This window comes from Bombus pyrosoma, linkage group LG13 (assembly GCF_014825855.1).
Source record: "Bombus pyrosoma isolate SC7728 linkage group LG13, ASM1482585v1, whole genome shotgun sequence".
In the NCBI taxonomy this organism is placed as follows: Eukaryota; Metazoa; Arthropoda; class Insecta; order Hymenoptera; family Apidae; genus Bombus; species Bombus pyrosoma.
This window is the reverse complement of record NC_057782.1, coordinates 9,078,110-9,092,711: the sequence shown is the minus strand read 5'-3', so window position 1 is coordinate 9,092,711 and position 14,602 is coordinate 9,078,110. Positions and strand designations below refer to the sequence as shown.

The 14,602-nt window shown below is 32.7% G+C and overlaps 2 protein-coding genes across 7 annotated transcripts; both read left to right on the top strand.

The window, feature by feature from the left end:
* The first annotated feature begins 3,306 nt into the window (after nt 1-3,306).
* Nucleotides 3,307-6,209, top strand: LOC122574396 (protein regulator of cytokinesis 1-like). Of its 2 annotated transcripts, none has more exons than XM_043741935.1 (2): nt 3,307-3,546; nt 4,146-6,209. In XM_043741935.1, exon 2 carries the CDS (start codon nt 4,162-4,164, stop codon nt 6,097-6,099), a length of 1,938 nt encoding a protein of 645 aa, XP_043597870.1. In that variant the 5' UTR covers nt 3,307-3,546; nt 4,146-4,161; the 3' UTR covers nt 6,100-6,209. The 2 variants fall into 2 exon arrangements, with proteins under 2 accessions (XP_043597870.1, XP_043597871.1); XM_043741936.1 differs by lacking the exon at nt 3,307-3,546 and having other exon boundaries at nt 4,135-4,272; nt 4,340-6,209.
* A 672-nt stretch (nt 6,210-6,881) lies between these two features.
* LOC122574395 (WD repeat, SAM and U-box domain-containing protein 1-like) lies at nt 6,882-14,538 on the top strand. 5 transcript variants are annotated; one of them, XM_043741930.1, is made up of 18 exons: nt 6,882-7,166; nt 7,606-7,639; nt 7,762-7,923; nt 8,313-8,484; nt 8,700-8,845; nt 8,931-9,157; nt 9,290-9,522; nt 10,654-10,854; nt 11,128-11,270; nt 11,562-11,757; nt 11,908-12,053; nt 12,464-12,672; nt 12,784-13,055; nt 13,216-13,306; nt 13,397-13,491; nt 13,571-13,732; nt 13,854-14,001; nt 14,068-14,538. In XM_043741930.1, the coding sequence occupies exons 3-18, from the start codon at nt 7,808-7,810 to the stop codon at nt 14,235-14,237; spliced, it is 2,727 nt and encodes a 908-aa protein (XP_043597865.1). In that variant the 5' UTR covers nt 6,882-7,166; nt 7,606-7,639; nt 7,762-7,807; the 3' UTR covers nt 14,238-14,538. The 5 variants fall into 5 exon arrangements, with proteins under 5 accessions (XP_043597865.1, XP_043597867.1, XP_043597866.1 ...); XM_043741932.1 differs by having other exon boundaries at nt 6,882-7,639; nt 14,068-14,252; nt 14,368-14,538; XM_043741931.1 differs by lacking the exons at nt 6,882-7,166; nt 7,606-7,639 and having other exon boundaries at nt 7,746-7,923.
* The last annotated feature ends 64 nt before the right edge of the window (nt 14,539-14,602 follow it).

The window sequence follows — 14,602 nt, the reverse complement described above, 5'->3', positions numbered from 1 at the left end:
TACTCAGGGAATGCACAGAAATATCCCACTTACTATTTCACCCCACACTCCCACTCTTGTTCCCACCATTTGCATATAGCTTTTTGTAACTTCATCTGGCTCCGTTAATTCTTCCTATAATGATTTACGAAGTTAAATAATTATCTAATTGAACGATAAATATATTCGTCTTGTTTAAAAGCAGTTAAAGCTTAAAACTGATTCTTATATTAGTATCTTACATCTTCTTTACAAGAACATTAAAAAAGGGGTGGTTTTATTATTAATAGTAAAAACGATAGTTCTTAACATAAGTTAACCTGTGAAAAAGCATTAGAACTTTAGCAAAAGAAAAATTAACTATTAATTATTATCTCATTTGAAACATTCGGCTGCAGGTGACCCATATAGTAGAACCCCAAATTCTGTATTATACGGAACCCACAGTTATAATACTGCTTTATCATTTAAGATCTTATTCAATTTATTTACGAATTGTTTGAACTAGATAATGAAAATCTTCCTAGACACGTGGAAAGACGATCGCGATTGATTCAAATAGCGATATTTAGGACGGATAAAACAGCAGGAGGTAAAGCAATAATAGATATAATTTCTATTAAGACAATACTCATTTATATTTTTTAAGCGTGTTGTTACATTCCTGGAAATAAGCTTTTTATTCTGACATTTCTTCTTTCGATGTACAGTTATACTATAATACATGTTTAATCAATCTCTTATTATACATCGTTATATGAGGAAATAAAAGTAACGTTATCAAAGATAAAGGTGATTATTGCACCATGATGTATATATTCACCAACAAAAGTAAATTCTTATTCTAAGAAAAGAAATTATCTAGAGAAATGGCAATTAAGTATTTGTATTATTCATCAATGCATAATATATATTACGTACAAATCGTACAATGATATGTAATAACAAAATCTGAATTTAACAAAATTGTACAAATTAATTATAAAATAATAATTAGAAGTAGCAGCAATGAATATTGTTGCATTCGCGGTCATTTCCTCGCGTTCCTACCTTTTCTTGAGTTGTCAAGGAAATTGATATTTTCTAGATGATATTACTTTGTTTTTTTTCATTTTCTACGAAATGATAAAAGTATTAGGTATAAATTTATGGTGTTAAGGTTTTACTGAGATAATCATTGAAAGTAGACACGTGTTCAATAGTGATGGTCCAAGAGATTTTGTTAATCGTTTATATTTCTGCATATTGATTTATTATACTTACAGATAAGATAACTATCGTAGAAAAAGCTGTTTGTTTCTAGGTTTATATAGGCGTTATTACACTTTATTCTTGTCAGTTCGTTTTAAGATACGTATCAATACGTTATAGTTTCTAATCCTTATAGAGTTTTATATTAACATTTACATCGATTTCAACAACTCATAAACTTTAACTTTATTCGTCACCAGCCAGTGTTGTATAAAATGTTATTACTAACGTCATTACTGATACCGACGATTTTTACTAATTTAATTAGCTGTAACGATGTTAATGCTGCTACTACTGCCGTATTAACGAGACCATCCAGTCGGGCTTACAATTGTTTTGTGAAAATTAATTACGGTTGCGATGTATTCAAATCTAATATCAATGTTGGCACGATTATTGGTTCGGCAGATTTCATAACAGATGGGCCAAAGGATGGAGAACTCGCTAGTGCTGGAAACTCGTTGTATGATGTATTAGACGAACATCGATCTGGACGTTGGAGCCAGTCTTATTTAAAAATAAAGGAGCATAACGCCACTCATTTCGTTACGGAGATTGTTTGGCTATTTAGCAATAAAACAGTGGTAGTTGATAAGGTTCAAGTATTTTTATCCAATGGCAATTACACGGAGGATCAACCGATACGGAGATCCTCATTGAATTTAGCGTGCTCGTATCAAACCAATGATCATCTGATTGTTGAAAATTACGATCTCCGATTCAACTGCTACATTTCCAGTGAATTCATCGAAGATCTTTTCTACCTCTCTAAAGGTTCAGGAATTCTTTTATCGACCTTGAAAATAGCTGGAACAAATTATGCTTTCTATCAAGTCGCTGACGTTACCATTCACGAAACTGTTAACCAGATCGCCAATTACCATGGATTTGTTTCCAAGCCACCTAGTCGTGCGGCGTTGTGTCAATCGAGGATAAACAAAAATTGCGGACGGATCAAATACGAGCCGCAGAGCGTGGAAGCATTCAAAGGTTTTCCTTATAAGGAATACAGTCCACCAGATGGGAAAATTGCTAGCGGCAACAAAAAGGAATTTTCCGAATTGGATGAATATGGTGCAGATCGATGGACACGAGTCAATTTCCCTGACGTCAATTGTTACAATCAGACACACGTGTCTTTCGACATTATTTGGTACCTCACTATGCCTCACCGTACCGACGATATTCGGATATACGTGAGTAACGAAAATTACACATCAACGGAACCGCTATCCAGGCGTCATTTAGATCTTGATCCACTTTGCACGGTACAATATTATGGAGCAATCCCGCCTCAGCGATTGATCATATCATGTCCAATTTCGTTGGAGAAATATCGTCGATTAAATAAACTGAAAGAATTATTGCTGTTAAGTATATGGAATATATATGACACTGCGTTTGGATTTTATCAAGTTATAGATATTAAAGAACTGTCAAGGGAACAGTCATACGAAAATATATTGCGCAAATGTCAATTAATAAATTAACATAAAACTTTTATTCATTTAAGCATTGTGTTGTTTTTTTAATATTAAGTATTTATGTAATTGCAATAATGTTGATCGTATTTTACTACACCACGTATTTTATGCTAATATTTTATACTAGTTTACTCATTAAATATAACAGGTAAAAAGTGGTAATAAAAAATATAATCTTGTTATAAGTACCAAGATTCATTCGATAATAGCGAACAGTTGAGTAGTATGACCTTAACTTTCTAAACATCTTATCGATAAATCATTCTATCACGAACTATTCCTATTTACGGGGAGACGTAGATAATTAATTTTATATCTTAAAAAATGCGATACTGATTGTATCACAAATCAAACGTGACATTTTCATTGTACTTTATTAAAAGTCGATATAAATAGAATCAATAATATACAACATTAATATAATTATCAAGAAAAAATATGTAATTTTCATTGAATTACAATGTTTGTATTAGAAGTGTTAAATATATTTCATAAAAGATATATTTTCATGAAAGTGTTCTCATTTAGATATTTATTTTCCTCCGGCGAGGGTACTTTGTAAATATGATTAACAAATACGCGAACAAACCTGGCGCGAAGTCATCAGGTGGCACCACGTATCTTACAAGTGATACTTCGGACATGGCCCTCGCCGATTTGAATAAAAAGTGTGGTTAGTTTTGTATATACGTGAAATAAACATAATTGTAATTTTAGGTGTACATATTATTTATTACTGATAACTATTTATAATCATTCATTAATCTATATATTTAATTTTCCCGTCATGAATTAACATTGGTTATAAACAATCTCCTCAATTGGATATTAGGTAAGCTGACAGCACTTTGTCATTTAAAATCGAAAGCATACTTATCAACAACGAAGATGAAAAATTAGAGTTATTGCTGCACTTGAAGAATCCGGACTTTTTCAACTTCAAAGTTAATCCGTTTATTGCTCAGTCGAAGTCTCTTATCCAATTTATTCAATTAAGATATTGAAGAGTTCAAATTTTAATGAGTCGAGCTTAATGCTTGTTTTTAAATTATCAACTGTATATCGCGACCAAAATGTTTTAGCGCTCTACGGTCAACAAACGAAACCTAAATTCCCCAAACGTGCTTGAAATAAAGTAAAGGGATTTAAATATTTAAGTTTCTATTTTCTTACTGGTTCTTGACAATCAACCAATCGGAAAGGGCGGTAGATGGTAACATCTTAGTTGCAGTCTTAGTTACAGGTGGATGGCGTTATTGTAGGATATGAATTCAAACGAACAACGGTCAATCGTGTTATAACGTGTAAAATTCGTTTTTCCGTAGTATTAGTATACAGTATACCTGTCGTATTTATCCAGGGAACAAATAAATTCACGGAAGTTTTTATTTTACGTGTTAAGTTTTAATTTTTGATTGATATATTTGAAAGAGAAAGAAATAAGAGAATGGCCGATTCGTCCGAATGGGAACCGCTTATGCAGAAGATTACTACAAAACTAAGTAGTACATTGACTCAATTGCACGAAATATGGGAAGAAATAGGATATAATTATGAAGTACGTTCGATATATTGCAAACAAGTATTTGATCATATAGAAGATTTATTAAGTGATATGGTTTCAGAGTCAAAACTGAAAAAAGAAACGATATTAGTCAATGTTAAAGATTTAATGGACCAAATAGGTGTTCTAACGAAAGAATTAGGAACAAATGTTACAAATGCTGGATATGAAAATCTATCATTAAAGGAAGTAGAAGAGGCGCTGCGCGCTGATCTACAAAATTTACAATATTGCAAAACACAGCGTGTGACTCATTTAAAAAAGTTGCTCACAAAGGAAAAATCCCTCTGTAGGGTATTAGGCACTCAGCCAATTAATATAGAAGAAAAATTGCCTTCAGAAGAAGAACTTAAAAGTTTCGAGCTCTACCTTGAAAAACAAGAAGGTGAGAAATGTCGTTTAGAAGCCATTTTTAACGAACAACGTAGAGCAATTGTTAGAATGATGGATGATTTAGGCACATCTCCGTCATCTAGTTTTCAACATATAGTATATGAAGATGATGAAAATTATGTCTTTAGCAATAGCAATATGAGTAAACTGAGAGAACTTAGAGAAGAATTAGAACATAAAGTGAATAGTGCAAAGGAACATGTTGGAGAGATTAGACAAGAATTAATTGCATTATGGAAATATCTTAACGAACCTGAACATATTTGTCAGTCATTCCTTAGCAGTTATGAAGGATATAGTGTAGCAACTATAAATGCGCTAACCACAGAATTGGACCGATGTAAAGAAAAACGGAAGCAGAACATTGCTAAATATGTATCACAAGTAAGATCTGAGTTGGTCAAACTATGGGATATATGTAAATTCAGTGAACAGCAAAGAAAGGAGTTTATATATTTTTATTCCCATACATATACAGAAGATTTATTGACGTTGCATGAACTGGAAGTAAAAAGGATCCAAGAATTCTATAATTCAAATAAGTCTATATATGAACTCTTACAGGAGCGTGATGATTTGTGGACAAAAATGAAAGAATTGTTACAACGTGCAAATAATCCAGATCGTTTTTATAATCGTGGTGGTCAGCTATTAATGGAAGAAAAGGAACGTAAAACTATCCAGAAAAAGCTGCCAAAAATCGAAGAGCAATTAAGGAATTTAATAAAGGAATATGAAAATATGCATGAAGAAATATTTACTATAAATGGAATGTCAGTAGAGGAATTATTGAAAGAATCATGGGAACATTTAAATGAAGAAAAGGAGTCTATAAAGAAGGCTAGAAAAGAAGGAAAAGATAAATCAGCAAGAAAGGCAACACCAATTGTTTCTAAAATTCCTTCTAAAGTTGCTTTAAGCTCATCCAAAAAAGGTATACTCAGTATTCGTCGTCATACACCACTTAATTTCTCAAAGAGGAAACTTTTCTGTAGTCCTTCTCCAAATACTTCAGCAAAACGTAGAAATAGGAGCACAGGAGCAAGTGGATCTAAAAGTAAAGGAAACAGTGCAATCTCCAAAAAAGCATTGAAACCAAAAAATAGTCATAAAAACGAGAATTCCATGTTACAAAGTTCAACAGCTACTGACACGACATATAGTAAATTTGAAGAACATTTAGAGGATAAGAAAGAACTACGAAGTTCTTTATTGCCAGAAAAGGTATTAACAAATGCAAGTAAATCTAAAAGGAGAAGATCAATACGGACACCTGCTAAGCCACTAAGAAAAAATTTACCATTACCAAAAACACCAACAACTTCAGAATCATCACAATTGCAATTACATAAGTCACCACGTAGTCCTAGAATAGCACAATCATCAAGGCTTGCCACTATATCAACACCATTACCCATAATTTTTTGAAATAACATAAAAATGTTTTGTATAGTTATATCAATATGAATTATAAGCTACAATATTAAACATTTTGTAAATATTTTTATTTTATTAAATATTTTAGTATTAATATAACATATTTTCTATTTCATATCATGTTATGAATATATTATACTTTACTTTATTAATATTTATTAATTAATGTGACACAAATGTATAAATTAAATTTTCTCACAGAATTTCATTACTATTAAATAAAAAAAAATTGATAGGATATTTCATGTTATTTTCTTGTATATGTACATGCATGTTATTATTTCGAAACTAAACAGTCTTCCAACTGAGGCAGAATCAACTTGATATTTTAAAAATAATTTAATAAATACAACTTTGAATTCACGAATCACTATTTCCTAACAATAATCCTAATTCTGCATATTGCTATTAGCGATATCACCAGTGAGATTTTTTACGAAAGAAAAGTGATTATATATATTATTTTATAAGATCGAAAGATTAAGAAACTATTTTTGCTAATGGGGATATTGAGCAAACATAGATATCTTCGGAAATAATATTTGATTGTTGCGATTAAAGAGAAGATAAATTAAAACAAAATATTTCAAAGTATATATTCAAATACAGCTCCAATATTTTTAGTATTCTTGGTATTTTAAAAATATTTTTAATCAAATAAAATATATTTTCAAAATAACACATAATCTAAAAGAAAATAATCTATATATTTACTATTTGAAATAATATCTTATCCAAATACATCGTTTAAATAATTGCTTTTTAAATATTCTATTTGCGGATGACCAAACCAGTTTGCTTATAGCCGTTTAAACTTCATACATATCGATTTTATAGCCTTAGTAGACATGCGTTGACATATTATCGTTGTAGAATGCTTTGTACGCAGAACTTGACGTTTTATGAGTTTCGTTTCTTACCTGAAAGAGACAGCATGTGATAAATTACCGAAATAAATCTTCCTTAGCAAGTATGCAACATGTTATGGTCGAATCTATTGTTCTAATAAACCTGTGTCTTAGTATTTCATTTCAAATTGCATCGATTCATTTATTAACGTAAGTAATCTCTTATCGCATTTCTTTATGTATTATTTCCTTCAAAGTAACATTTTCACAGTGAGAGTTTGAAAACTTGTACAATTTGTATGACACGACGATTACGATATAGAATTATTCCCAATAATCTTTTATATATGTTTCCTTCTACTTCATCCGATGTCTTTTTTATTTCAATTACGGCTTATTTCAATTACATATATCCTATCCAGTGAATCCACGTACGTACACGCGTACTTATATATATATATATATAGTATATTGAACAATGTCAAGGTCACGGATGTTCCACGTTTCTTTACACCGCGTATTCTTCATATTTTGCTTATGACATTATGTCCACAACTACTTGTGTCGCGAAACGATTTGCACTGTAGCTTACAATAAAAAAGTTAAGGTAATTTGCACAAAAATACTTCAAGTGCTTTTAATGTTGCAGACGAAAACGAATGAGATGATGTGTTGCATACTATGTAAGTAAAATATTTTGTTAATAGCATATCAATAATATGTATAAATATAAGAACGAAATAGTTATATTTGATTCTACTTCGTACTTATCTTGCTTTTTACGGTATATCGTACGTTGCTCCAGGCTGATATTGAAAGATATATGAAAGAAATTAATAACAAAATCATATATGAAGATGACCACCACGATAGGAGACGTACAAACTCTGCAAACTTTAACGTCACACACCAGTGACGTTACGAGTATTGATTTTGCGAGCGATTGCGTACTTGTAACTGGATCTGGGTAAGAAAGTTATCAAAGTTTAGGGGTTTATATGTAAATGAATTTTTTGTCAAACAAACAAGTGTAGTTGTACGAGTTTGTCTCGAATTGCTTTTCTCGAATTGATGTTTCTAAAGTTACATAATTCTCATTTTCAACACTAAACCACGATATAGATTATCTTTTATAATATCGATCAATCCATCCCCTATATTGTGTTATATTACTGTTTATTATAATTGATATATACTCCTCGTTAAGTTATATGATATATATTAAATAATAAGATAAATAAGTTATACAATAGTTCATTAAGTTGCACTTTTCGTTGCTTAAGTCCAGTTACATAGGTATACTTATTTCCAGTTACAGAAATTAAGCCGATATGGGCTTGTATATGTTCTTTTCAGAGATAAACGTGTCAGAGTTTGGCAATGGCGATCAGGCGAAGGGTACGTAGAGGCATATTTTTCGCCGTTGCAGGGGCATAAATATGGAGTTACATCTGTCAAAGTGAGCCCACAATCGACGATGCTAGCTTCGGCTAGTATAGATGGGACAACGTTGCTATGGAATTTACGAGTAAGTTAATTACGAGTTAGTAAGATCGAAATGAAATTTGATATCATGGGAAAAAAGTGATGAATCTCAAATATGAAATCCCAGTTTTGGCAATTCATACGTCTGTAAGATACAGATTCCTATATACACGTATGTACATATGCACTAAATCTTCACGCTGCCATTAGCAATTATTATAAAGATGTACGAAAGAGGTATCGTGATGTCCTTTGCAGACAGGATCAAAAATTCATACGATGGTTCAAGTAGGCGGAGAAACTGTAAGAGTTTGCAGATTTTCACCCGATTCAACGTTACTTGCAACTGCCGGAGATAATGGACAGGTTTGTCTTTGGGATTTGATTCGACGCAATTTAGTTAGGTGAGATTCTTTTTGTTCTCCTGATACTTTCTATGTATCCGTGTACTCGACGAATCGGTCAGTAACAATTCGAATCCGCATACAGATATTTTCAAAAACACGAAGGTGCTGTGCAGAGCGTGTGCTTTTCACCGGATACCAGTTGGTTAGTAACTACTTGTACGTTTGGTGTCATGAAATTATTCGCCACCAGCGATATCATCGACTCGTGCTTTACCGATAACCAAGCGATTACTGCCCTCGCCTCGATAGATGATGCTCATGATTTAGGTGTCGTATCTTGCGACTTTTCAACCTGCCAAAAGATTACAGGTACATAAAAAATTATAAAACTTACTATCGCCTTTCAAAAACGATCTAAGCCACGAATTCGATTGACATCGATCAGTACAAATTTTATGTTTACTGCTGAATTTACCAATTTATGAACTGTTTCGTGTTTAGGTAACGAACCATTCACGAAAGTGTACCAACTAGTTACTTGCGGTAATGATCATTACGTAAAATTATGGGAGGTAACTGTGATACAGTCGAAATGCGAAACATCCACCGTGAAAATAAGCCTGTTCAGAATCATGGAAAAACACAGTAGTGCCTTAACTTGTGTTTGTTTCAATGCAAACGGATTATTCATCGCTAGTAGCGGCCTTGACAAAACAGCGGTAATCTGGGAAACGGTATGAAACAAAAGAAATAAGAGATAACTATCACACAATACGTAAAATCCCGCTTATCGCACAAAGTAAATGCATTACTATGATATTTACGCTGTATATATGCACCTATATATATAGTGATAACCATATCATTATGCTCTTTAGAACAGAAGTTGGAATAGTTTATTTGTAGACTGACCTACGTACATAATTTCTTAACTTGATTATCGTGTTGTATTTTCGACCTATCGAGGGGAGACGTGGTCGCGAGAATACGCGTCAACGGGAGTCGTAAATTCCCGTTACGATTGCAAGAATCGACACCACGAAATAGATCGATCCCCTTATTTCGGTTAGGATAATAGGGGTAGTTGTTGTGGCATAACACTGCGATTTACAGGGTTATAAATTTATATATTTCCAACATTTAATACACTAAAGAGGTACAGCGTGATTGACGAATACGAATCGAGGAGGTGAATTTGACTGTTCTAGAGCTTAAGAAGGAGAGCGGAGAGAGTGACCGCTCTCTCGTGTTGAGAACAAATTTCGTTCTTGTGTAATTACGGAGGAAAGCTCGGTATGGCTGTGTCTTTTGAACTAAGAAAACGGATTCATTGCTCACACTTTTCGTTAGCAAAATGAGGGCTACGATCTGCGATGACCATTTAGACACTTAGTTAGACACTTTTCCACTTTTCCCCTTAGGTGACTACCTGCTTTCTCCGTAATTTGTAAGAACGTATAATAAACCCAAGGACCGTTTTAAGTAGCAGCGAAAATATTTCTAGGATGAGGAATTCCTTCAATTTAAACATGCAAAGTGAAAACATATCGAAACAATGACGTTAAATGTTAACGTTTTATGGTGGGTCCTTGGATTTATTGAGGGTCGGAAGGACGATGCGTAGACCGTCGGTGGTCAAGCCGTGCGGGGTGGAGTGCAGATGTCATTTCGTGAAACTTCTATAGACATTTATATATACAGGGTGTTTCATTTATATTGGATTCGTTAACATTATATAAGTTATTTATGCTGATTTGCGAATTAATCATATTCGAGATAAACAAAACATTCCGTATATTGATAACGGTTATGATTATTAGCTTTTTTATTTCATCCCCCAATCTTTTTATTCCGATATTTTTCAGGATACCGGAAAAGTAATGGCGATAACAACAGGACATAACAGATATGTAGCATGTTGTGCGTTCTCGAGAGATGGAAATTTATTAGCTACAGGTTCCAACGATAAATCCGTAATTGTTTGGGATCTTAAAGGAAACTTATGCTTCGACTCGGAACTCGCACGACGATTTACACCTGCCTTATTTTTAGATAATCACGAAGAGGTGAGATATAGATATATGTAATGAGTACGAGCAATAAACGAAGCTCTAGATCTTCTTTATGATTCCCAATAAATCTCTAATTTTTTGTTGCCGACATGGAAAGTTGCAAGCTTTAACCATTGATCGATTTTACGGTCGCACTATATCGCTTTTATTACACCAATTACCACATCTACTAGGCTAATTACACCCTTCCATCATTTGAATCGTACACGTAAATAATTACACGTCTATAGAGTTTGATAAAATGAAACTTCCTCACCTTACCTCTAGAGCGTCGAATATGAACAAACTGTAATGAAAAACGCGGAAACATCTGTTAATGACGTTCAACTAATTCAAAGATTAGAAGAGCACGGTGGAGTAATAAACAGCGTAGCTTTCTACGGAAATCATCTTATCGCTTCTGGATCTGGGTTAGTCATATCTAACATACTTAAATAATTCAGTATACAAGATATCATTTTTTAAATATTTTATTTAAATAATGCCCAAACCTTTAAGATATTACTAGGTTAGAAATATATACAGGGTGTATTATGCAACCGGACTAAGCTGCAACTCTAAGACGGTAGAAGATATGAATGACAAAAATGTCATTCGGCAAAACAAAATGATTTATAATGATGCATACTGTTTCGTCCAGTTGTGTAGAATATTCTGTATTGCGTTATTTCTTTCACTGCTTAATTATGATAAATACTCAGGGACAAGTTAATACGAATTTGGAGCATCGAGACCGAAGAGGGAGCCAATGCTGAAATTATTACGAAATTTCAAGAGAAATCTTATAGCCCGTTGGATGGTCATAAATATAGTATAAACCATGTGGAATTTAGCCCTTGTGGTCGTATGCTTGCCTCCTGCTCCTTAGATGGAACTGTTATCATCTGGGATACCGAGGTATTAACTAATAGCACAATTATAAGACGTGAGAGATTATCAACGTTTTGGTAGTTATTTAGAAAAAAGCCTCACATATAACAGGCGTTCGTTAAACTGCAAATTAAGCTCACTACATATTATCGATTCTCCGTTATTAATTTCACGTAGAACGGTTCTCAAGCAAAATCTTCCTTCGTGAATTCGGGATCCGGTATCCGTGTTTGTCGATGGTCACCGGATGGTACTAAAATTGCTACAGCTGGAGATGATGAAAGGACGACATTATGGGATGTGAATAATATGGAGGAACTTTGGTACATGCTTCAAACTTTTTATATATGTAAATCGAATCTCGATTTCAATTGGTTTGTTATTCTTTATATGCATATAATGTCGTACATATAATATGTATGAGATTACAGGGTGGCCTCCTTCGAACTATTCAACATTCATCTGAATCAATTTTCGCAAAAAGTTAGTATTTAATTATTCGAGTTATTATCCAAGTGGGTCCAACTATGTGCATCACCCTGTATATACGTACAAATACACGTATATGTATGTAAAACATTGTATATGTAATATATATGTATTGTATATATTATATAAAAGTATTTAAAAGATTACACAAAAGTGTATATAATATAATGAATCTATGAAAATATTGTTTTTGCTTTATATAAATTGCAAAATATTATTAAGTTGTTGCAAACGTATGTCATAGCATTTTCAGTGGTCATGCCGATGCAATAAACGCGATTGCCTTTACACATGATTCCTGTTACTTGATTACGGCATGCAACGAAGGTACTTGGAGGTTGTTTCAAATCAGTGATAACAAAAATTGTGAAGCGGTGATTATTTGTGGCGAAGCTCATGACTTAGGCGTCCAAGGGTGTGATTTTTGTCCAACATCTAATTTTATAACTAATGGTAAGCATGAATAGTAGAATAATAGGGTAGAATTCTGTTCATGAATTATTGTTAGTAAGTATAGTAAGTATGTGACTATGTATATGACTATTCTGCTATGTTGTATTACAGGAAGAAGTGAGAATATAATTAGCAACAAACTTTCTTATCTATTAGCAACTGGTGGCAATGATTCCTTGGTTAAGTTATGGGAAATAACAATTGACAAAGATAACGTAATCTCATCAGGTAGTAGTGGAAGCAGTAGCGGTGATGTACGATATAAAGAAAGAAGATCTTTCGCCGGACATGGTGGCAATGTGACTTGTGTTCGATTTCCTCCGATTCAAAGCGAAATCTTAGGAAGCGTAGCTACTGATAGAACGGCGCGTATATGGAATGTAGTGAGTAAACATCCTATCCTTTCCTTTCTCTTCACGAAAAACAGACTTTTCGCTAAATGAATTTTCTACCTAATCAATATCAATAATCATCAAAAAAGTTTGTTAAAAATTAATTTACGCAATAATTTATAACACGAAGTAACGAAAAATGTGGTTTTAGTACTCTGGGACGTGTTTGTACGTGCTAGAAGAGCATGAAAGTCTTGTAACTGCCTGCGCTTTTTCGCAAGACGCTTCTCTTTTTATTACAGGTTTTGATCAATTAATATATTATATTATCCAATGCATATCTTCTTGATTGATTCTTTACTACATCAACAATTATTTTGAATCATTCGTAGGTGCTCTAGATAAAACTGTCTTAATCTGGAAAATACCTCAACAGTTGATTTCGCAAAATATATTAATAAATAACTTAAAAAATAACAGAAAAAGGGTATGTTTTTAAAATATGATGATATAATATTTCGTGTCATCGCATCAGTTATAAGTACGTTTAATTTTTAACATAAAAGGTTGCGGACTGGAAAATCGATGATACGTTGAGATGGTTAGACGAAATAGGCTTATCGATATTAATTAAGAAAGCTAATACGATTTCTTTAACGGGACGACATTTACTTTCTCTATCGGAGAATGAATTAACAAACAGACTGGACATAGAACAAGATGAAGAGGTATATCGTCAAAGAACTACAAATAATCGAAGTTATTGTTTTAACTAACTCTTTTTCTACTGTGTTTGTTTCGTAATTATTTACAAAGAAGTACACTTTACCGATTTCCAATTGATTTTAGACAGCGGAAGCATTTAAAACACAACTGTACTGGTTAAAACGTGAAGACAATAATTCTTCGGAAATCCCTATAGACGATAGCGAAATATCTCATGAATTTTTATGCCCTATCACGCATGAAATAATGAAAGAACCCGTCCAATGTTCTGGTAAACAATACAAACAGTGATCATAATAAAAAGTATTTGATATTCTAGTAAGTATCTTATTTTCAGATGGATTTACATATGAAAAAGCTGCTATAAATGAATGGTTTTTATGTGGGAAATATACAAGTCCAATGACGAACAAACCTCTTCGAGATACTTCATTTACCCCAAACGTTATACTCAGGAATGCGATATACACTTTTCTTCATGGAAATCGACCAACTGATGACATTTAAGTGTTGCATCTAATGGTGTGTAAACTAGGATATAAAATGTAACTTCAAAGAAGCTTTTTTCTTTTTTCTTTTTATATATCTACATACTATATTATACATTCACCTGACACGAATTTTTCTTACACTTGAGGTTATGCACTCTCATGAACGGGTATATGAAGTTTTAAAAGGAACAAATAATAAATACGCACAAAAAGTTGTTAACAGACTAATCAACAAAATCGATATAACATAGCAAATATGTACGTACATTTGTGAGAATTTTGTAAACATCTGTTAATAAATATATTAATTGTATAAACACACTGTTCTTTTTTTAAATAGAAATTATATCTGTCTTTATTAGAAATTGTGAAAAATCGATA